The sequence below is a fragment of the Theropithecus gelada genome, chromosome 12 (assembly GCF_003255815.1).
Source record: "Theropithecus gelada isolate Dixy chromosome 12, Tgel_1.0, whole genome shotgun sequence".
NCBI lineage: Eukaryota > Metazoa > Chordata > Mammalia > Primates > Cercopithecidae > Theropithecus > Theropithecus gelada.
In genome coordinates, this window is record NC_037680.1 from 73,421,453 (window position 1) to 73,446,798 (window position 25,346).

At 38.6% G+C, this 25,346-nt stretch overlaps 1 protein-coding gene across 1 annotated transcript in view; it reads right to left on the reverse strand.

The window, feature by feature from the left end:
* Window positions 1-3,678: 3,678 nt before the first annotated feature.
* The window catches only part of ANKRD44 (ankyrin repeat domain 44), a 319,327-nt gene continuing 297,659 nt past the window's right edge, over window positions 3,679-25,346 (reverse strand). The window contains exons 20-28 of the mRNA XM_025404975.1: window positions 24,657-24,774; window positions 22,575-22,791; window positions 18,708-18,795; window positions 17,369-17,452; window positions 15,893-16,038; window positions 15,332-15,414; window positions 12,373-12,455; window positions 10,591-10,682; window positions 3,679-6,663 (exon numbers count right to left, since the gene is read on the reverse strand). Of these exons, the coding sequence (XP_025260760.1) occupies window positions 6,605-6,663; window positions 10,591-10,682; window positions 12,373-12,455; window positions 15,332-15,414; window positions 15,893-16,038; window positions 17,369-17,452; window positions 18,708-18,795; window positions 22,575-22,791; window positions 24,657-24,774 (970 nt within the window). The 3' untranslated portion in view covers window positions 3,679-6,604. The remainder of the gene's footprint in view (window positions 6,664-10,590; window positions 10,683-12,372; window positions 12,456-15,331; window positions 15,415-15,892; window positions 16,039-17,368; window positions 17,453-18,707; window positions 18,796-22,574; window positions 22,792-24,656; window positions 24,775-25,346) is intronic.

Consider the following 25,346-nt stretch of genomic DNA (forward strand, 5'->3'; position numbering starts at 1 on the left):
TGGGAGTTGAACAATGGGAATACATGGACACACGGAGGGGACTATCACACACCAGGGCCTGTCGGTGGGTTGGGGCAAGGGGAGGGAGAGCATTAGGACAAATACCTAATGCATGCGGGGCTTAAAACCTAGATGACGGGTTGATAGGTACAGCAAACCACCATGGCACATGTATACCTATGTAACAAACCTGTACGTTCTGCACATGTATCCCAGAACTTAAAGTAAAACAAAAATTTTAAAAAGATGACAGAAAAAAAAAATCAGACCACAGCCATTTTTCTGCTTACATTTCTCCAGTGGCTTTTGTCAGATTCAGAAAAATATAGAAACTCCTCCCAGCTCACAAAATTTTATATCTGGGCTCTTAATCAGAAGATCCCTTTCCCTTGACTCTCCAGTCACACTGGCCCCATTTCTGTTCCTGGAACATAACAAACTCATTCCTGCCTTTGGGTATTGGCACTAGCCATTCCCTCTTCCCTAGAATGTTCTCTCCTTTGATCTTTGCATAGCTGGTCATTTCTTGTGGTTAGGATCTGAGCTTAAATGTTAGTAATTCTTAGGAACCCCAACTATAAAAAATATAAATAAAGTTCATGAATTTGCTGGGTATTTTCAACTCAATGTAAACACAGGTAAGCTTTTTGTGCTCTAAAAGTACTGCTTCAGTATTTCTACTTTTGAAAATTATAAAATTCTTCCAGAATGTAAATACACAGTACTTCATTAAATTGACATTTAAAAGTAGAAAATAGTATCCTAGAAATTGTGTCCACCAGTGCCTAGAGAACCCTGTGAGGCTGAAGTACTGTGTTGCCAGAGCTTGCCATGAGACGGTGGGCCAAGTGTCCCATCTTTGTGAGCAGGAGTTCTCTCCACCAGGAAAGTAGATACAATCACCTCTTGCTTAAGACAAGAAATATATGTGTGTATGACATTTGTGGTTTGATAACGAATTAAAGATGTCTTGATCTGTGCAAATCTTCTCCCCCAGAAAAATACATATCGAGGGCACATGTGCTCAGCATTGCCTTCCAAAGTTCTTCTTCTCAATCTTATAAGTTCTCGTTCTCAGAGCATATAAAGTATGTTTATGCAATCCCTTGTGAAAACAGATGAGGCAATATGGCTGGCGTCACAAGCAATACATTGATGAAGAAATGATTCAGAAACAAGAGGAAGGCAAATAGGCGAGCAGCGGTGTAGAGGAGCATTGACATTGTAAGTGGCACAGTTATTCCGTGGGTTGAGTGGCACATTTTGTCTCCCTGGCCCTTGGAACCATAAATGCTCTAGTAGCAGCGCTGCTCACCCCCCAGCCATTGTGCCAACCACAAATGCCCACACATTTCCAATCACTCCCTAGAGTGCCTGAGAATTAATGAATGGCACAGCCATTATCTTGGTGCTTTATATTTTACAGCAAATGTACCTTCAGGATGAAATTTGCTAAAGAGACAATTCATATAGTACTTTTACCCACAATGTTTTTATGTTAATAGCCTTTTAGCTTAATGCTTTTGTGCTTTGCAAACTAATTCTGAAACACATTAAGTGTGTTAAGTGAGGGATAGATATACAGGGATCTAAACCTACCAAATGGAATTAGTGAGAAGGAATCTTTGACAAGCAGTTTGAAGACAAAGTGCCACATCAATGTTCAAAAATATAATTATCGCAGTGGAGGCCATTATCACCTTTCTCTGCTTATGAGAACACAATTAAAATTAGGGACCTCTACATTTTCCTTGAAAGGGTGAGTTCAGGCAGTCAAGCAAGCAATTTCCTTAGCAATGACTGGGAAGAAGGTGTATTAGTAAGATGTTACAGCCTCAAAGGACACTGTGATAGACCAGGATGGTGAGTAGCTTCCAAAAATGGCTCCTAGTGATTGCTGTTCCTGCTGCTCACACCCTTGGGGGATCCCTTGCCCTTGAGTATAGATTGGATTTAGTAATTTGCTTCTCATGAATAGAATATGAGAAAAATGATGAAATATCACTTCTGAAATGCAGTTGCAAAAATCTGTCACTCTGTCTTGCTCTTTGTCTTCCTGGCATTTGTCAGCATGCTAGCCCACCAGGCATGCTGCCATGTTGTGAGCTTCCCTACGGGAAGGCCCATCTGGCAAGGAGCGGAGGGCAGCCAACGACCATCAAGGAACTGAGGCCCTCAGTGTAACAACCCACAAGAAGAATCCTGCCAACAACCATATGAGTCAACTTAGAAATGGATCGTTCCCAGGCTAACACCGTGATTACAGGCTGTGAGAGACCCTGGAACAGAAGACCCAGCTAAACTAGAGCTGACTCATAGAAACTGTGAGTTAGGAAACATTTGTTGTTTTAAGCCACTAAGTTTTGGGGTAATTTGTTACACAGCAATAGATAACTAATATACCCAGTCTGCTCTAAACAACAGGAAGCATTCACTTGTGGTGTGACTCCTGCTTTACAGCCTTTAAGACTGAAAAGTACCCAGATTTGTGTATCTGAATAGAGAGGGAGGCAGGGCTGAGTACAAAACCTCCCTTAACATTTCTGGCGAAAAAAACAAAACATTATATGGCAAGATGGCATGGAAGAGAGAACATCTAGAGGCAGATGTTGTATCATCAGGTCACTATCTTCAAAAATTCAAGTTGTATAACTTCTCTAGGATTCAGTTTCTTCCTGAAAGAGCTGGTGATGTGACTGGGCTGGACTGTAATAACTGCTAACATTCTGTAACACTTGATTTGAGGAACTCAGGCAGGCACCACCCCCAAATGTCTTTGTCAATAACTGGAAACTCCATCATTAGGAATTTGTTCCTTAGTGATTCCAGGGACTGTCCCTGAAGTTACTACTCAAGATGAAAAATTTTGGATGGTAAGATAGATGGAGAAAGAAATTCTATGGATATCTTTAAGGATAGTGCAGAGATGGAGGTTCTTGTGTTGTTCTGAAGTCCCTGAAGGGTAATGGTGACAATACCAAAGATAGGCATGGTTGATTTCACAATTTTGAGGACCTAATAAACTTCCTTTTTGATATATGTGAACTATATAACTGATCACGTTTCTCCTCTTACCTTGGCTGCAAGGAAGCTAAGAGCAAACTCAAGTTCAGTCATAGATACTGTTTTAAATTTTATGGTTCCTGTATCGGTTTGTATTCTTTTTCTCTGTTCTCATTTTTCTATTTGTAGTTTACCACATCTTTTGTCATAACCCAGCTCAAATCCTTTATGGACCATCCTGGGCAACATAGTGAGACCCCATCTCTATAAAAAAACAAAATTAGCTAGGCATGGTGGTGCACACCTGTCGTCCCAGCTACTTGGGAGGCTGAGGTAGGAGGATTACTTCAGCCCAGAAGGTCGAGGCTGCAGTGAGCTGAGATCTCACCACTGCCCATCAGCCTGGACAACAAAGCAGAAACAAAACAAAACAAAACAAAACAAAATCCTTTATGGAAAAAAGTTGGAAGCATAAATACATACAATAAACACAAGCATGTATGTTTGGATTTTTTCTCTAATTGTGATAATACAAACATAAATTGTGAATCTGGAGATACACTTTTATCTTGATTAGTTCCCAAATTTAAAGTTAGTTTGGCTTGGGGGAGTGCAAAGATTTAAATTAGCATAATTTAGAAAAAGCATAAATTGGAAAAATTAAAATACAAATCGCAACAATATGTGTACCGTTTTTATTTGTAAAAATAACCATCTGAATGCATTTCCATAGTATATTACAGTTAAGTACTTCGTTATGTTATTAGAGCATTCAGTAGTTGCAAAAGTATTAAACTGTGCTTGAGAAGATTCAGATTGGTTCAAAGTCATTCACTGAACTAAAAGTCATTTTCTCCATTTTTACAGTCATGACATTTACCAGTCATTCAACTCCAATTTACATAAGAAAACATTATAGACAAAATCCCACTGAAATCATCAAACAATATTTTATGCTGTTACAAATATGTTATGCAAAATATAACACTGGCACCAGATTTGTATCATCGTGCTTTACAAAGATATATTGCACATGCTAGAGCATAAAATATGTAGACAAAACTACCAAATAAAAGATATTTGCATTGAATTTTTAGATCACATAAGAAACGCATAGAATTACATTTTATACAAACACTCAGATTGTCACTATCTTAAAATGCTTTTCTCCTATAATACTGACCTATGGTTTACAGTTTTGTAAGAAGAAAGCATTTTAGCACTGCAAAATCAAACAATTCCTATAGAAAACTTTAGCATTTTCATATTCATTTCAATGCAAGTACAAGGGGAAATAGGAAAAAAGACACTTTATACATTCAAAGAAAGGTTGAAATGAAAACTCACCGGTATCATATTGCTCTGATAACACTCAAATGAAAAAATACAAAACATTCCACGGAACATTTCCAGAATATACAAATATAAAAAGGCACTCTAACTTCATATTACAAGACAAAAAAAGGGATGAGTTTTTCAACCAACACAACATATAAGCACACCAAGTTGCTCAACAGTACAAAGAATAACTAGTGCAGCAAATCCATTTGATGTTCTTGTTGTAATGTAATAACAAAATGATAAACCAAGCAGTGTTTACTGCCTAAAGTACCAAAACATACTATGGTGCCCTTTTAGTAGTGATAAATAGAAATACCCTGAGCTATTTACTGTAGAATCATAGCAGATTTTAGGCAATTTGGAGATAGTAATGCATTTACCAAAGACAGGCAGACACTGGCAAATAAGTAAGTGCAATGAAACATGATCCTTGTGGCTGTGGTTAAAATACAGTCTAAAAATAACACACTTCAGTAAAAGCACTAAGCAACTAAGACTTAGTTAAAAACACATTTTTTTTTCCCCTTAGAAAGCTACGGTGCAAACATAATTTTATTTCTAAGGGATGTAATTAAAATACAGAAATGATAGTTTTTAAAGTCATTTCTTTAAAAAAAATTTAGTCTTGGGGTATGGGAGAAAGAGGGGGAGAGAGAGAGAGATATCAGTTGATGTAATGAACAGTTCATTGTGAGCATGATTTCATTTCGTTCCTTTGTCCTCCTTCTATGAGTAAGAGAGTGGGGAAAAGTCAAAACGCAGCTCCATGGAGATAACGTCTCATGGTGAGTCAGTGCTTTGCTGAAATGATTCTTGTACTCTCTGCTACACAACAGGAAAAATGTTAACGCTGCTTTGCCATTAAAGCAAGCATTTCATTTCCTGCTTGAAATGCCAACTGAGCAAGATTTCCATTCACTTCTAGAAAAAGACACCGCAGTATATTGTGCTTCTTCAACATTGAATCTCTCTTAATTTTCAGTGTTTTGGTAAAGAGAAGGTCATTATTGCTCATTAGCAATTTTTCTGCTTTTTAAAAATTCATCTTCTCTAAACAAACGAAAAGGACAGAAGGTGGGAAGCACAACGCCAAGAATTCAAAAAACAGTGGTGGTGGTGTGGGAAATTTTCAGGGAAATTAATACCAGTTCAATCAGTCCTCTGAGCAAGCTCTCATTTGTGAAGAACCCAACAGGAGTTTTAATCAAATCCAGGATATGAAGAATAAGATTAAAGTTTTACAGTTAGATGAAAAATATAATACAGTTATCTGTCTTTGATCCAGATACGATAGAACATTATTTTAAAAATATCTCACATACACTATAAAATACAATTTCCAGGGTGGAAATGGAACTCATTACAAAATGTCAGAGAGTACTTCTCCAATTCGACACATTTCTTTTCTGTCTCGTCCTCAAGTAGAAAATAGCACTTGAGCTGGTGATTTTTATGTCTCCTTTTAGCACATGTGCCCACATACTGCCATCATTTCCCATCAGGTTACTGAGACTATGTGAGCTTTTCAGTGTACTTAGGGTAATTTCTAGATATTTCTTTGGGCTGCCTTTGTGTATATGATCCACTACACATTTGAGTTTTCATCTCGCAGAAGAGCATCCAGACTGCAATGTCTTCTAAGCTCTAAGCTTTACGGACTGTGGCTGAGCAATAGAAGATGCGTAGCCCTCTCTAACCAGCGCGGAAGAACCTGAGGGTCAGCTGGAAACCCTAGCAGTGGAAATGCTGGGTGTGGCCCTTGGGCTTTTGGCTAGCCCAGGGTCAAGTGTGTTTTTTCTCTGTTTTTGTTATTCTAAATAAGATACATAGCAATTAAAATAGAGAACAAATAATGGATGGTTCCTCACTAATTGCTTCATTTCAAATAAATATAAACACATTTACATCAAAAGTATATGGACATTTTCTCTAGTTTGGCAAAAAAAAAAAAAAAAAAAAAAAAAAACCATGGTCAACACATCATCAGCTACAAATGTTAAGTGGTCAACTAGAAATCTGTGTCATAAGAAATATAAAATACAACAAAGACTGGTACACAAAAAGATTACATTTTAACTCCATAAAAAAGCTACTTCAGTTCTCACTTGCATTTTGAAGGAAAAAAATGTATATCTTCCATTTTAGACTGAAGCATTTTGGTCCTCATGTGTAGCTGGCTGATGAACTACACACACACACACATATATACACACGCACACATATATGTGTGCGTGTGTATGTGCATAATTTTTAAAGAGTCTCATTCTTCTTTTTGTACAGCGGTTCCAGGTGTGGAACGGGGTCCGTTTGACCTAGAAGCTTTGGCAGAGGGAGCAGACACAGTATTCACTATGTTGATTTCATCATCAAGCAACTGGCAATCGGCTTTACTTGCTAAATCACCCACTTCTACTTTCTGCTTTCACTTTTTTTGTTCCTTTTTGCAGTCACACTTTTCACTCACTTGGCATGGCCTTGACTTGGAAGTTCATTTTACTACTGATGAACAATGCTGATGATTCTCATGGTTTTTAAAAGTTAGTATTTTGATTTAAGAGTAAATTAACAAAGGGTAGTTTCATATTAATTTTGCATATTGTGTCAAAGTTTTGGTGCAATGTAAATTTCACCTGAAATATTATTAGATAAATTTGGGTTCAATCACTTAAGTGAAAATTAGTCACAGGCTTGTTATAGAGAACACTGTGTTAAACAAAAAACGCAAGTTCAATTTTTCAATTCATCTGGCAACTTTAACAGAGATCCTCAGAAAGAAGTTCTGGATATTTAAATGCTTACTATAGAGAGGATATAAATAGTTGGACTCTCTAAAAAGATTATTACAGGCATTATTTCTAAAGATGAACACCTTTACCTTTGGCTTCTAGTGAGGAAGTAAACATCAAAGTGAGAAGAGGTTTGAGGCATTTCCTATCTGCCTCTTCCCTTCCCTCCCAGGGGACATGAATGTCACACTGATATACTTCTGAGAATTCACTGCTAAATACATGAAAAGAAAAATTATTCATAGCGAACAGCTGCCTCTCTGTTGCATTATCCCCAAAGAACAAGAATTAAATACATCTTTTATTCTTTACTTAAAATGAGAGGTAGACTTCCATAGAAGTATCTTAAAGAAGATGTGAAACAAAACAAAACTGGGGCCATCTGTGTGAGTGTTCCACCCAACAGCCTCACTGCCCGCCCTCGATTAATTCCTTCTCTACTAGCTTCTGGAAGCCCAGGCCCCAAATAATACTTGAACACACATAAACCTGGAATTCAAGCTTCTTTCCTTTCCTCCAACACAGGTGATCAAAGGAAAGCTTCTACAGTCCAAAGTCAAAACGTTTCCGAATCAGAATCATTTTCATTGTACCCATCCTCCGAGCCTACGTTGTTACTGCACAGGCTAACCATGCTACCCAGATTGGAGAGGGTCGTCCTGCTCAAATTGTCTTTTTTTAAACAAACGAAGTTGACAGCCGTCATTGTACTGGAAGGAGAAAAAGGCATCATGGTAGCCAAAATGAGGGCCAGGCAGTCAGCCACGTCTTTGTTAGGAGCGCAAGCCAGGGCCGGGGTATGACCTGGGCGTAAATGCAGACAAGGCAGTGGTTAGTTCTGGGGAGTCTAGAGGAGGCACGAGCATTCCACAGTACATCTCAGATGACCTCACAGGCGGAGATGTATGTTGAGTTAGAAATCATGCCAGGTAAAAGGAGGAGTTACTTCTCACAAGTCATGCTAGGGGTGAGGCTAGACGGGGAGGGAGGGGAGACATTTTATGGAGGGCTTTTTATTTTTGTTTTCAGCTCATATGACTACGACAAGCACGATATTATCCAATGTTAGGCAGGATTCCAGCCTTCATTTAGTGAACACAAACATGAGGGGGTGGGTGTGGGACACAATTTCACAATAAACAGCAACAGGACAATCAGGAAGATGTTTCCGCCTGACAGCACACACACACCATGAGCCTCAGGCCTGGGCCTGAGAAGGACTCTCATTCTGAGAACAATGACTTTCTATTGTTAGGTAATTGTGTGTCCAATTAGAAAAGATATTGAAAATTAGATGACTGCAAAAGTGAGTAATGAAGTTTTGTCACTTTATATATGTTTCATAGAAAGTAGACACCAATAACTGGTTTTAGAAAAATGGAATCATTTCAGTATATCAGACACAGGAAAGCACTGGTTGTTTGTGATTAAAAATTTACAATCATTTAGGAGAAATTTAACAAAAACATTTTTTTTGATAGGGTTTCACTCTGTTGCCCAGGCTGGATTGTAGTGGCATGGGCCTTGATCTCACTACAGTCTTGTCTTTCGGACTCAAGCAATCCTCCCACCTCAGCCTCCCGAATAGCTGGGACTGTAGGTGTGTGCCACTACTCCCAGCTGATTTTTTTTTTTTTTAATATTTTTTATTTGAGTCGAGGTCTTGCTATGTTTCCCAGGCTGTTCTCAAACTCCTGGGGTCAAGCGATCCTCCCACTTTGGCTTCCCAAAGTCCTGGGATTATAGGCATGAGCCATCACACCTGGCCTAATAGAGTACTTAAAAATGGCCACTCACCAACCAAAGTCCCAAATCTAAAATGTAATGGATGTGAGAAAATTACTATGCTTGTCATAATTAGAACCATGTTATTCTCATTTAGACTCAATGGGTCCAGCCCAGATAAGAAAACTGTCTTAACTCATAATACAGGTTCTTTGGGGAAGTAGATTAAGTCTTTGACTTGATTATTTCCCTTATCCAACCTTTATTCTACTGGCCTGAAAAGGGTTAGCTGCCTTCTCGGCTGGTCAAAGTTTCCACTACACAGTGAGTAGGGCACTTGCTCAGTAATTCAGAGGAATAGCTCACTAAAACTTCACGTTTGTTGTTTTGTTTATCATCACTCGACCTGCTCTCCCCACCCTGCTCTTTAGTACATCATTCATTTTTCTGGTATGAACACAAATAAAAATGAACAGGTAGTTTAACATTTCATTCCACAAAAGTCAGTGATGAGTAAAGGAATCGTGGTTGTACTGCTGTATAAAATTGCCCAAACGTTCCCAGGCCTTTGGGATGCAGGTATGCACCAACCCAGGGCTCTTGTTCCTAAGGTCACTATCAGCTGAACAAACCTTCAGTGCAGCAGATTTACACCAGGAAAAGCAAAACTAATTTATTCTATTCTCTTTGACCATTTTGGAGAAAAACTGTGGGCCTCTGCAGGCCGACCCTAAGTCTACAGTGGCGTTAAGAGGGTGTGGGAAGGTGAGGCAGGAAAACCAAGGAGATGGAGTAATAGGGAACTTTCTGCACTTCCTAGATGAGTCAGGTGGGGGACAGAGCAGGGTACATGCTAGGATAAATGGGGCTGGAAAATCAAAACTAATAAGAGTTAGCTACTGATGCCAGTATGGCTGCTTACTTCTGAGAAACAGGCATGAGCTGCTAATCCCAACACCTGTAACAAGCAGTTGATTGAGTTACATTAATACATTATAATACTTTAATTAAATGCCACATTTTAAAAATTACAGAATTCATAAATATCCAGAAGTTCCTTTTTTGCTCCCCAAGGTTAATAGGCGTTGTGCTTAAAATGGCAGCTTAGTGCAATTCTAGTAGCCATTCTTTTCAAAATGTCTTAGGAAGCAGAGTAGAAAGCTTCTGTTAAGAATTAGTTCATTAGGAAAGGAACATTATGCAGATCGGGGGAAGCTTCAAGCCTAGACACTGATTAAGAAATTTTACTCTTGTTCCTCAAATTTCCATACTTGGAATATGAGTTCTGATCTGTACTTAAAGAAAAAAAAAAGTTTGATCTCAGAATGAACTTAAATACAATCAAAAATCTAGGTTTTCATTTGAGCCCTTGAGCATGCACTAATGACATGTGTAATCCCTAACTCTTCAGCATCTGCAGTTAAAATTTTGAGTGTCAACCTGAAACTCTTTTAGTGTGTCTAAAATATTTTAACCACTGTGCTGAGGAGTTAGAGACCAGCTGCTGGCATTGCATGCAAAATGGACAGCACTAGGTGGGCTACAGGTAGACTATGTTATTTACAAAAAGACAGACAGGACCAGTTATCCTTGCTTGATTTCTCACACACGGGACTTCCAAGGGGGACAGAATTCTTAACCGCTTTTTAAACTAGCACCTATCTTTCTCATTTTCCTCTGGCTTCGACTAGCTTATGGAAAGTACCTGCAGTCACTGTTCACTTTTTCCACTTACCATTTTCATCTACAGCAAGTACACAGGCCCCTTTGGCCAGCAACTCCTCAACTACCACCTTCAAGCCATTGCGTGCAGCAACGTGGAGGGGTCTAAAAAACACAAGACCGAGCATCAGTTGTGATACATACTTGGGGGAGAATGTGGAATTCTGGTTAGCCCATGTCGCTAAAAGGAAGTACTTAGACTCTGCAAACAGTACATGGATGTTTTTACTTAAGAAAAAAAAAAAAATTGCTGCCCAGATCTTTTCCAGGTGCTAATGGTCCAACTGTTGTTGTATGTTTGGCCCAGATCTTGCTGCAGATATTACAAATATTCTGCATCTCAAACAATCTCAAACAATGACAGTAAACAGGAAGACAGAGGAAGAACTCAAGCTTTGCTGTATTTTGCAGAAGGCCCTTTACTGCTTGATTTCTAACACAGCATTTGAATCACTGTTTCACACAGTTCAATAACATGACTGGCATTAATGCCACCCATATATATGTATAATTTCAACCCTCCTTGTTACTACGAAATGCACACAAATGTTTTACTGAATTTATAATACCTTAAAGAATTATGTCAAACTCAGTATATTGTGCTTATATACTGCTTAAGAATCTTTTTTTTTTTTTTTGAGACAGGGTCTCACTCTGTCACCCAGGCTGGAGTGCAGTGGCATGATCACAGCTCATTGCAGCCTTGACCTTCTGCTGGGCTCAAGTGATTCTCCTGCCTCAGTCTCCTGAGTAGCTGGGACTACAGGTGCAAACCACCGTGGCTGGCTAATTTTTTTATTTTTTGTAGAGAAGGGGTTTTATCATGTTGGCCAGGCTGGTCTCAAACTGCTGGGCCCAAGTGATCTGCCTGTCTGAGCCTCCCAAAGTGCCAGGATTACGGGCATGAGCCACCACACCCAATTTTTTGTTTGTTTGTTTGTTTGGAGACAGAGTCTTGATCTTGTTGCCCAGGCTGGAGTACAGTGGCGCGGTCTCAGCTCAGTGCAACCTCTGCCTCCCAGGCTCAAGTGATTCTCTGGCCTCAGCCTCCCAAGTAGCTGAGATTACAGGCACCCACCATTACACCCAGCTAATTTTTTTGGTGGTGGTGTATTTTTTAGTAGAGATGGGGTTTCACCATGTTGGCCAGGCTGGTCATGAACTCCTGGCCTCAAGTAATCCACCTGCCTCGGCCTCCCAAAGTGTTGGGATTACAGGCATGAGCCACCACGCCCTGCTTAAGAATCTTAAATGAAAAAAATTCCTTTGCCTTTAAAACAAATGCATAAATAATTTCCTAAAGCAGAAAATGAAACAGCTTTTAGATCTTTCACACCAAGGGTTACACTGAATTATATTAAAATATAATCAAGACAAATAGCTTAGAAACTCTTCAAATGTATTCTGGGAACCTGATTTGTAAAACTGTCATTTTCCAGTCAGAATACATAATGCTAATACATAATACAAATAGCTTCCCCAAATATGTCAGTCCATAAGATTTTTCTAACAGCCCACTAAATTTATAATATTACCCCAGAAATATCAGCAAAGAAAAACACAGACTTCACAAAATTCTATGAAGACATATCAAAAGAAGGATTCTAACTAAAACTGCCTAGCTTGGTCAGCACTTGTAGGTATGTGACTGTCACCTTCATGCAGGGGAAGCCAGGTCTGCATCTTTCACCACTGTGCCCCCCAGAGCTAGTCTGGCACACAGCAGGCTCTTAATATTTATTGAATAAATGACTATGACCCTGGGTTCAAGTCCAACTTTAGTGGTTACACTTACGTCTGCAGTGCATTATTTTTTGCATTAATAAGGCTCTCGTCTTGTATCTTGTCAAGTATTAACAAGGCACATTTTTCATGACCCTAATAAAGAAAAAGAATGATAAGAAATACAGGACAGAGACACAGAAAAGTTACTGTGAAATTTCTTCATTATGATTTAAATAGAAAATTAATTTCCTCTGCCTAACAACATTCTATAGAGCTATTTTCTGAGTAATTTTTTTTTCTTCTCAATAGCGAATGGGCTCCAGACACTCTAAGAGTCCTAATAGGGTCTATTAGAACTTGGTTAACATAAGCCTGATCTAAAATATTAATGCTGCTAAGATAAATTTTAAAATTAATCCCCAGAGAGGTAAAGCAGATGCTAGTTTAGCTAGGCCAGCTGGTAAGTAGGGAATAGAATTCGGAATATTGTCTGAATCCTACAACATTTAACATACATCAAAAGTCCCACCTCCTATTTCAAGACATCAGTTACTACTTCAATTATCCATTTATCCTTGGAATTCCCATTACATCTATTATCCATATCATTCATCATCATTAATTGCCTTATACTGTGAAGAAACCCTATTTCAGGAAAACTCATTCTTTTCTTCCTCGACCAGTGGAAGATCTCTCTCTGTACCTTATGAAAATAGATGGTTAATAATCTTTGAAAATCAACTGATGAGTCAGAGACCCTTTCACAATTTCAGGCCTGGTACCCTTTTAAGGGGTCATGGCTTCCTAAGCCCTTGCTGACAAACATGTGGCCTGCAGAGCAGTCATATTAGTATTACTGGGAGTTAGAACTGCTGAATCTCAAGCTCTGCCCCAGACCTAATAAATCAGAATCTGTTTTTTCACAGATCTCCTAGGTGATTCATTTGCATGATAAAGTTTGAAAAGCATTGCACTTATATTCACCAAAATACTATACCTTGAAATAAACTTCATAAAGCTGAGCACTTTTTGTGGTTCCCATGGGCTTCCCAGAGCATGAAGTGAGAAAATGCAAGCAATGAAAGGAATGTCTGAGACTTCTGGTACCATATAGGTAACACTGATAATATTTTAACTACACTGAAATAAATCACTGCCATGGGTGCTAACTGGTGTCATACTATAATGCCTTATATGGGAGACCGTTAAATATAATTTTAGAAATGTCCATGGAGGTTTCATTCTGATGCACTGCTGTTGGAGGGTAAACTGTTGTGATCTCATAAGAGGGCAAGTTGGTCTGGCAGGGTGCGGTGGCTCACGCTTGTAATCCTAGCACTTTGGGGTGCCAAGGCGGGCAGATCATGAGGTCAGGAGTTCGAGACCAGCCTGGCCAGCATGGTGAAACTCCGTCTCTCACAAAAAATATAAAAATTAGCCGGGCATGGTGGCGCGTGCCTGTAGTCCCAGCTACTCGGGCTGCTGAGGCAGGAGAATCGCTTGAACTTGGGAGGCGGAGGTTGCAGTGGGCCAAGATGGCACCACTGCATTCCAGCCTGGGCAACAGAGTGAGACTCCGTCTCAAAAAAAAAAAAAAAAAGTATATCATTAGACTCAATAATTCCACACTTAGGAATTTATCTTAAAGTAATGAGTAAGGTTGTTTATAAAAGATTCCTCTGCAATAAGCATTATTTATATAGGTTGAGCATACCAAATTCGAAAATCTGAAACAAAAAATGCTACAAAATCCAAAACTTTTTGAATATTGACATAACACTAAGATTTCTGGATTTGGGATAATCAACAGGTATAATACAAATATTCCAAAATCCAAAAAATTCCTAAATCTGAAACACTTCTAGTCCCAGCCATTTCAGGTAAGAAATACTGAACTTGTACTAGCATATAATTGAAAACAAGCTATTTGTCTAATAATAGGAAATGGGTTGAATAAAAGATGGCCCATTCCTAAGCTGAAATACTACAAATCTAAAATACCATAAAACATGATGTTTAAAAGATATTAATATTATACGATTCAGCAATAAAACCAAATTTTGTAAAATCGTATGTATGACATAAAAGATAAATTATATATATATATGTAATTTTACATAATTTATCTTTTCTTTTTTTTTGAGACGGAGTTTCACTCTTGTTGCCCAGTCTGGAGTGCAATGGCGCGATCTTGGCTCACCACAACTTCTGCCTCCCGGGTTCAAACGATTCTCCTGGCTCAGCCTCCTGAGTAGCTGGGATTACAGGCATGCACCACCACACCCGGCTAATTTTGTATTTTTGGTAGAGACAGGGGTTCTCCATTATGGTCAGGCTGGTCTCGAACTCCCAACCTCAGGTGATCCACCTGCCTCGGCCTCCCAAAGTGTTGGGATTACAAGCATAAGTCACTGTGCCCGGCCTAAAATTTATCTTTTATGGAAGAAGGAATCTTGAGCAACATGTGAACACACCACTATTTGAAAACAAAAAAACAAGAAAACATTTTTCTGCATTGAACTATACACCAGAAAAAAGAGGAGAGGGTAGAAATACACATAGATCTGTTTATTTGCTTCACATTAGTGTATTTTTTGGCTGTGTTACTACAATGTCTTCAAATGGAACAAAATGAAAACAAGTAAAACTGCTTATACTTTGCAAGCCACCTAACTAAGGTCCTAACTTTTATGTAGGTACCAAAATGTGGTACAACAACCAGAGAGACAGATACAATGGCAGCATCAAGACAGACAGACTACAGCAAGAATGCAAGTGGCAGATGCCATGAAAAGCATGTTCTCATCATTTGTGTTGATGAAGATATGCTTCTTCATCAACACGAATGGGTTATTGGGTCTGTCCTTTCCTTCTCATCCTTCAATTCCACTTTCAGTTGACAAGACCCTGGGAAGATGTACATTCTTAATTAAGAGCCATGCTACACAGTTCTGCAGTAGAATTTCAGTGGTGTTATTACTGTTATTATTACAACATGAAGTAATAATATTTTAAATTCAATTACATACTTTACTACAAGCCAAATGTAAGGGTGTATTCAAGTCCTTATCCTTTACAGTCAGATCAGCCTGGGCACTGTTCACCAAAATATCTGTAGAAAAAGCCCAAAAGAGGGTTACTTAGATGAGATGCTGATCACATGCATTTTGAAGAAGTCACTACAAACACAATAACATATTTAAATTAGTACAGTTCACGTAATCATATTTAATGTTTTTAAAGAAAAAAGGGAGTAATTTATTTTCATATTTGTGCTATCCAAGGTTAATAGGCACTAATTTTAACTGCTTTTACAGTTCATTATTTCCAGTTAAAATGATTATGTTGTCATACTTGGTTTCTAAATGTTGAGATTTCATTGCAGAAGGGCTGGCTCTTTGACAAGGTCCACCAAGAATCAAAAACAAGAAACTGAAGACGCCTGAGCAGGTAGAATCAGGTGACCTAAGTAAAACTGCTAATGGCCTTTTTCCATATGTATATACTATGAGAACAACTGATTTCTTGATTTGATATTATTTTGGTTTTTGGATGGGCATAAGGGCAAAGTCCATACAACAAGCACATACCCACAGCGCCTGCCTGCCCGTTCTCAGCAGCCATCATCAGTGCTGTTTTCCCTGAATTGTCTACTGCGTTCACTGGAGCACTGTGACTCAGAAGAAGCTGCAAGCACTCCACATGATCAGCAAACGCTGCCGCATGAAGGGGTGTCCTAAAGATTTAAAACAAGTATCACTTGAGTTTCCTTTAAACTTCATTCTCATTAGTTACTGCCCAAGAAACATGTACATGGTGTTGTCTTAAGGATTTAAAACTTCTCAGTTTATAGACATAGTGATCAGGCCCCCTCCCTCTAAAGGTCATCCAGGGTAGACACTGAAGTATCACGTACGGGACTGGAAACTCCTAGATGTGGGAGTGGGGTGTGTGTTGGCCCTGATAATGAAATTAGCGTCTTTACTGACTCTTTAATCTTAAGTTTCAGTGAGTCTACTTTTATCTTTGAGATAGATACTTTCAAAATTAACGCTTAAGTCTGTAGGTAATTGGCAGATTAAATAAAAATTTTAAAAGTCCATCACATCATCTATTGTGGTTGCTTAATTTCTTTTAAAGGATAATTTGGCATTATTTATCAAAATTAAAAAATATCAACCCTTTAACCAATAAATCCAATTCTAGGTTTTTATCTCTCAGATACACTTGGTTATGTGTACAGACACATGTTTTATTTATTTATTTATTTATTTTTGAGACAGAGTCTCACTCTGTCGCCCAGGCTGGAGTGCAGTGGCACAATCTCAGTTCACTGCAACCTCTGCCTCCCGGGTTCAAGTGATTCTCCTGCCTCAGCCTCCTGAGTAGCTGGGACTACAGGCATGTGCCACCATGCCTGGCTGATTTTTTGTATTTTTAGTAGAGACGGGGTTTCACCATGTTAACCAAGATGGTCTCTATCTCCTGACCTTGTGATCCACCCACTTCGACCTCCCAAAGTGCTGGGATGACAGGAGTGAGCCACGGTGCCTGGCCCAGATACATATATGAGAATGTTCACCACATCACACTTTGAAACAGTAAAATATTGGAAACGACCTAAATATTCTTCAATGGAGGGCAGGATGAGCAAATTATAGCATAGCCATTCAATGAAATAATATGCAGCTTTAAAAAGAACATGGTATGGAAGGATCTCCAAGATATACTAAAAGTAGAGCATTGTTACAGAATGCTACCATGTACAAAAAGAATATATGGATATATACATACATATGTATATATGTTTGTAGATATGCATAAAAAATATTTAGGAGAACATAAAATTTGTAAATAACAGTGTATAGTAGCTTTCTCTGTGGAAGAAGCTAGGGATTCCAGGCTTACAGGGAAATTTCTTTTAATTATACACCCTCTGTAATATTAAAAACCATGCTTATCCATTATTCTTTCAATTAAAAACATGTATGTTTGGCTACTCTGCAACTGCAAAGCAGAGGCTAAGATTCATCAAGATAAAAGGCATGCCGTTTTAGATTACTTACCTGCCTTTGTCATCTCTACAACTGACGATACTGGAATCTATGGCCCCAAGCAGCAATGATGCACAATTCCCATGATCATTGATTCTAAAATGAAAATGGGTTTTAATGTAACAATCTCACTCTTTTAAATTATATCACCTCCTAACCCATCTTCCTATGTACTGTATATTTGACAATCCGAAGCATTTAAAAAAAATCGAACGTAAATATTTGTGGTATATGTTTCATTGGCATACACTTTGTAACCCCTAGCATTACTTCAGAACCTCTATATCCAGGTAGAAGTTTATTGCACTTATACAAGACACCACGTTAGGCGTTTTGGAGATATCAAAGTGGAATAGACATGCTTCCTTCAGATTTAAAATCTCTCTGACCTTTGGGAGGCTGAGGCAGGCAGATCATGAGGTCAGGAGTTCGAAACCAGCCTGGCCAATATGGTGAAACCCAGTCCCTACTAAAACCACAAAAATTAGCCAGGTGTGGTGGCACGCACCTGTAGTCCCAGCTGCTCGGGAGGCTGAGGCAGGAGAATTGCTTGAATCTGGGAGGCGGAGGTTGCAGTGAGCCGAGATTGTGCCACTGCTCTCCAGCCTAGGCGACAGAGCAAGACTCCGTCTCAAAAAACAAAAAGCAATAAACAAAATAAAATCTTTCTGACTCTTTTTAACTTATACTTTCTTTATTGATCTACTTTATGCCTCCAATATCTTTCCAATTAAATGACTCAGTTTCATATAAAGGCCAGAGACAATGTAAAGACAAAGCGTCCTCAGGTCCTGGGCCCCCGGGCTAACCGTGGAAGCCCAGTTGAACACAGACTCCCAGGCTGACTATGGAAGTCTGACTTAAAGTCACTGGATCCTCTAAACAATGGCTCACTATTGAGACTGGAGCAAAAATTAAATTTATCAGAAAAGGGCTTACAACATATGAAAGATAAAGAATTTCAATATATGAAAATTTGTCCTAGTGTGAAATGTCTTTCTAACCATCTGTAGGCATACTATTGTCAACGCTGACTTATTTTTAGAATTTGGCAGACAAATGTGAGTTATACCTGAAGAGTTCTTCACATGGGTAACGCACCTCTCACTTTACCCCTTCACGAGACTTCCCGAGGGTGGCATCTGTGCCACTTTGGAACTGTGGCACTCTATAAAAAGCTCCGGGAAAATCCTTAATATTTTGCTATCAGATCTACTCGTCTTTAGCAGCAAAAATGCAATATTTCAGTCTTATCTGTAATCTAAAAGCTTTTTTTCCCTTCAAAGCAACTTTTCTATGTGGAGTTAAAATAATTAAAGCTACACCATTAACTCTCATCTTTTCTACTTACATTGCACAGTGCAGTGGAGTAAAGGGATTACCGATAAATTTACGAAAACATTTTTGCTCCAAAAGTACTTCTATACAGTTTTCATTACCTGCAAGAAATAAAAATAATTTAGGGAGTTTCCAAGAAAGAAATTTTGTTCAACCCAATCTGCTTTTTCATTAGGTATTGAGTTTTTGGTTTATGAATTTTCCTGAATGGGCTGAACATTCATTCTCCAAGAAATAAAATTAACAAAATGCCAAAATGTTATTAACTATGTTAACAGGTGTTCTGAGACTTAATGAACAAATAAAACAATGAAGGCCATATGGTCTGGTGAAGAGAGATAGAGAAGATGACTCATTTGCAAGCAGAATATATTCTGTTTTACTCTCAGCTCTTGAAAGATAGATGCCTCACATAGGCGTGCTTCAATTTGTCCACATTTATAAGAGGAAATGTACCTTTCACCCATACAAATACTTCCACTTACAGTTATGCATTCTAACGGACACGTGAAACTGATTAGTAGAAAACAGTATTTGAGATAACGCATGTGAAAAGGTTTTGACTGTAAAATACTATATGTGTTTTAATTGACCCCAAGAACAGTTCTTGGCACATCACGGGCATTCACTAAGCACTATTCAAATAAGTAGATGAATGAATATGTGAGATTATTTTCAACAAAATGGTAGGTAGTTTCCAAATCAACTGAATTTGAGTTAAGTAAGGTCCTAGCTGTCAGCTTACTTGTTATGTGATCTGAGGCAATTTACTTGGGATCTCTGAGCCTCAGTTTCTCACATATTCAAAATTGGACAAGGAATACCTGCCCTACCTATGTCACAAGATGGTGAGAACTTTACTCAATAAAGAGCCTCAGTGTGGTTTGTGACGTTCTATACAATTGTAAGACAGATCTTGCCACATGGCATTGTCTCCCAGGAAGAAGGGTGATGGTTCCCCAGCCTGACTAAGCGTTTTCTCATTACAGACCTGGTTAAAACAAAAAACAACAACAACAATAGTCTCTGTGGTTCTCAATCATAAGGTGGGAAGGCATTGCCATTTTGCTTTGGAACACAGATTGTCCTGAAACCTCTTCTTGGTTGAACTCAGTGCTAAGTTAGTGAAAGTTCCCTTATGATCTACCTCAGAATGATGTAGCTGGGACAATTTGAAATATTAAACTACAAATCAAACTTTTCTTGTACCTAAAAAGAGAAAAGGCAATATTGCTTTTAGACAGATTAAAAAGCATAGGAATTAATAAATATAAAAAAAATGGCAGTGGTCGGGCATGGTGGCTCATGCCTATAATCCCAGAACTTTGAGAGGTCGAGGCGGGTGGATTACTTCAGGTCAGGAGTTCAACACCAGCCTGGCTAATATGGTGAAACCCCATCTCTACTAACAATATCAAAAAAAAAAAAAAAAAAAAAAAAGGACCTGCATGGTGGTGCCTGTCTGTAGTCTCAGCTACTTGGGAGGCTAAGGCAGGAGAATCGCTTGAACCCAGGAAGCAAAGGTTGTGGTGAACCGAAATCACGCCACCAGCCTGGGTGACAGAGTAAGACTCTATATATCCCTGGGAAAAAAAAAAAAAAAAGCTGGCAGCTTCAGGCAAGTTGTATAATTTAGCCTTCCAACTAACTACATGGAACCCTCATTCAAATAGTCTCAGACACCTCAACTCTTCCAAAGGATCTAGCTTAGGGTAGCATCCACACATAGCATTCCTTAAGTGGGGACTATATGAATCCTAGTTTAAGAGTCTGTGCAGGTAGGACTGGAGATGACTGAGCTCCTTTCAATATTTCAAAGTGCCTAGTAAAAAGGAGTCTGGGAAGATGGGAGCTTGAAACTCAGTCCTGGACAAAGGCTGCACTGAAAGTGTGAACGGCTTAGGAGAAGACTGCTCCTCCTCCCCTGCCTGTACCTGGAGAGGCCTAGGAACACAGACACGTCTCATCCTGAACCCTGAGGAGAGGATCTGGTTTGCCTCAGGTTTGTGGCCCGCCATTTTAATCAGCACTCTCACTGCATCCTTCTCCTCTTGTAGGTTCTCCAGTGCCAGAGAGCTCCCACAGCTTGACGCAGATGGGGGCCACCCATTAGTAGGTTAAAAAAAAATCACTATCCTCCAGTGGCAGGAAGGGAACAAAACCAAGTTGAGGAAATAGAAAATTTGGCTCTTACTGAGGCAGAATGAATGAAAAAAAGAGGACTGTGATGAAAACACAGTAAGAATTCTTAAATTGATATAATTAGAACACACACACACACAAATGCCTTTTGTGGAACTATTAATAGTTTCTAAATTAAAATTTTAATTGACTGACTGAAAATGTAAAAATAAAATTATAGAAGCAAAGTAAAAAATATATGGGAAAATATCCATATAATCTTAGGGGTAGGAGACCTTTTGAAGAAAGACTGGAAACCTGGAAACCATAAAAAATCTGATAGATTCAAGTACATAAAAGCTCATAATCTCTACTTGGAAAAAAACATCCTAAACAAGGAACAAAAATATTCATATTTCTAAGACATTCATATCATTCAACATTCATTCATATCACATTCATATCACTAAGACAAGGTGCTCCTACAAGCATACGAGAAAAGATAAATAGCTCAATAGGAAAAAAGTGAACAAAGGATGGAAAAAGTAATTTCCAGAAGAGGAAACACAAATAGCCAGCGTACTATTAGATAGTGAAATGCAAACTGAAACAAGAAGATACCTTTTTTGGCCTTCAAATTGACAAAAATTTAAAAGGGTGATATCATTCTGGGTTGGCAAGCGTGAGGAAAAACACCAACTTTTATACAAATGTTTGGTGGAATAATGAATTTTGATATCCTTTTTGCAAAATAATATAATTTATTAAAATTAAAAAATATATAAGCCCCCTTACTCAATAATTTTATTTCTGGAAACTTATCTGACAGATTTTATGGTACCATAATATGGACATGCACATTGCTGCATTGTTTGTAATAAGAAAAAAAAAATCTGCATGTCAATCCACAGAAACCTGGTTGAATAAATAATAAGTTCTGGTATACATATTGCTATGAAATAATATACAACTATTACAAGATCAATCCATATTGATGTATATTGACTTGTAAGAATATCTGCAATACAATTTTAAACACCAAGAAAAAAATTATAGAATGCTTGCTATTTTTTCTATAATTTCAGTTTCAAAAAATAGATACACATTCATTTGTAATTATTTATATTCTCAAAGAAAAAATTATGAAAGAGATACACAAAATTACATTAGAAAGTAGGTTTAGAAATGGAAACAATTTTACTTCAGATAGTTCTGTACGTTGGAATTGGTATAATTAGCATGCATTTTTAAATTAAAATAAGTGAAATATAAATTTTAAAATCTCCCAAATAATAAGTACAACAAAATGAATGGGGAAGATGAAACATAACAAAGAAATACCAAAAGATGAATCATGCATCTACTAGTAATCAATCGTGACAGGTTATTAAATTTTATATATACATATGTGGTTTTAGTTTTATTATTTTAATCTCTTGTGGGATCCCTGGTTATATTACATAGATCAGAAACTCTGAATAAAACTGGTCATTTAAGCTTATCAGTTCTGATTACGGTTATGTGTTAATGATTAACTAAAAGGGGAAAGTGAACTTTTACTCAAGGCATCACAGCAGCTGTGGAGCGGTGAGAACTATTAAAAAAACAAACAAACAAAATACACAAAAAAGATATCTTGGATGCAGAAAGATTAGAAGCCACGGTTTGCAGAATTACACAAGGCTGTCACCTCCACTGAGCTCACAGGGGTCATGGGGTAGGAAGTCTAGTGGAATCTGTCAAATGATAAGCAACTCACCATTGTAACAAGCCCAGTGCAGCGGCGTGTAGCCTTGGTTATCTTTGAAACAACAGTCCTCCTCAGAAAGAGCCATTTGGAGCAGCTCGCTCAGCCACGTGGCGTGGCCACGAGCAGCTGCATAGTGCAAGGGCGTCCTCCCTCTGGAATCTTTACAGAGAATTGACACTTCTTGTTCCAGCAGCATTTGCACACATTCCTCGTGTCCTGTCATAATCTGATGCATTGCAATTAAAAACACAAAACAAACCTCAGAAGACTAAGGAAGCAAAGCAGTTGGCTAAGTGAGGCTGGGCTTAGAGCAAGTGGACATATCCCTGGGTCTTTAAGGAAGGCAGACTCTGTACTATTTCAAGGGCAGAAGTCAGGACAACCTCAGCAAAATTCATAACAGAAAAATCTGTGAACATCAGCATTTTCCAAACATCTCTTGCCTTTCCTGACAACCATGAAAGATATCATGATGTGGCCAGGTAATCCCAGCACTTTGGGAGGTTGAGGAGGGCAGATCACGAGGTCAGGAGATCGAGACCATCCTGGCTAACACGGTGAAACCCCGTCTCTACTAAAAAATTACAAAAAATTAGCTGGGCGTGGTGGCGGGCGCCTGTAGTCCCAGCTACTCAAGAGGCTGAGGCATGAGAATGGCGTGAATCTGGGAGGCGGAGCTTGCAGTGAGCCAAGATTGCACCACTGCACTCCAGCCTGGGCGACAGAACAAGACTCTGTCTCAGAAAAAAAAAAAAAAAAAAAAAGAAAGAAAGAAAAGAAAGATATCATGATGCAGTGGTAAACATCAGTTTTAGAATCAGGAAGGTCTAAGTGAAATCTTGGCACCCCTGTGACAGGTCAGTTCGCCTCTCCATCCCTCACTCTATTCACCTATATATAAGAATAGTAATAACAACTTCACAGGGTGTTGTGAGGACTGAGATAACAGATGCAAAGGCTCTCAGCTTGTTGTACAGCCTACAGGAAGCAACCGAGAAATAAAAACTATGATTGTGACAATGATCACGTAGTGTTCCTCTCCTCTTCATTTATCAGTGTGCTTGGTACCAGCCCAAAACAGCAATTGTATGATTTCTGCTTGTATTCACTTAGTTTATTTGGCATGCTTTAAAAAACAGTTCAGCAGGTGCAAGTGGTCACGCCTGTAATCCCAGTACTTTGGGAGGTGGAGGCAGGAGGATCACTTGAGCCTAGCAGTTCGAGACCTGCCTGGGCAACATGACGAAACCCCATCTCGACAGAAAATACAAAAGTTAGCTGGGCATGCTGGCATGCACCTGTGGTCCCAGTTACTGGGGGGAGGCTGAGGTGGGAGGATCGCTTGAGCCCGGGAGGTGGAGGTTGCAGTGAGCTGATATCATGCCACTGCACTCCAGCCTGGGTGATAAGAGTGAGACCAAAAAAAAAAAAAAAACACTTCAACAGATGTGTGCAAATAATTGTACATAGGATACATATTTTGGCATTATTTGTAAGGACAAACAATTAGAAATAGCATAACTACTTAAAACCAGGTAATCATTGAAATAAACTATGACACTTGAACACAATGAGGCATTAAAAATCATGATGCAGAAAAAAGTGACATGTAAAAAGGTCCTTGATATACTAAGAGAAAAAAGCACATTCCAAATGACATCTTCAGTATTCTCTCTTTAAAATCTAAAACAAATCTATATATAGAAAGAAGATTGGAGATAATATACACCAAAAAGTGGTTATCTCCAGGAGGTATGATTACTGGTGATTGTGATTTTCTTCTCCGGGCTTTAAAAAAAATATTCTGCAAATTTTCTATGATATACATGTATTTTGTAGTCAGAAAGCAGAACCAATTTCACCAACAGTAGGTGTTCGTGAATCTATTATCACAATCTAACATGAAATCTTAAGAGCAAAACCTTCCATTATTTTGCCTTTGCCAAGGATTTTGTAATTTCTTTTGGACTGAATAAGGTTAATTGGTTATATTAGGAAACAGCCTTTTTGCTAAAAATTCATAGAAGGAAAAAAAAAGAAAACAAGCTCATTAAAAAATGGCTTGACTACAGCTGAGAAAGATGTACATACCCCTCTGTGTAAAGCTGTGCATCCTAGGATGTCAACAGTGTCTACGTTGGCTTCCTTTTCAAGTAACAACGAAACAGCATCAATATGTCCATATGCTACTGCAAGCATCAGTGGTGTCCTAGGCAGAGAGATAAAGTAGGCTTTTAAAAAGGAGATTAAAAAAAATATTCATCACTACCGGTAGGAGGACATTCTCTTTCTCTCTCTCATTCTTTTCCCCTCTCCTCTTAACAATTGCTCAATAATTTCGGAGCATCCCCAGTTTGCTATACAATATGCAGAACAAGCTATCTGCCTCTGCTCTAATGGCCACATGGAATGTTGTTGGTGGAATGATCCCTAGCGATGAGACAGGGGAAGCTTCCTTTTCAAAATATTCATGTTAATCCCATCGTTTTCAGACCCATGTAGCATTTACTAGATATCAAGGGCAGGGAGAATGTGTATGCAGAAGCCCATCCTGCTTCCATCAGAGCAGCTCTACTTTGTGGTATTCTATGTTGGACTTCTGCTAAAGATTTCATTTAAACAAAGCTTCTTTCCCTAAAGAAAAGTCTAGCAAGTCTCAGGGAAAGAATGAAGTGTTGTGATGCAAGAGGGAGGTGAGATTCTGACTATGACACTAATTCACATGCCTGGGGCTAGTCACTGCTGACTTTTGCTCTGCATTTCCTATTTGTAAGAGAAGAT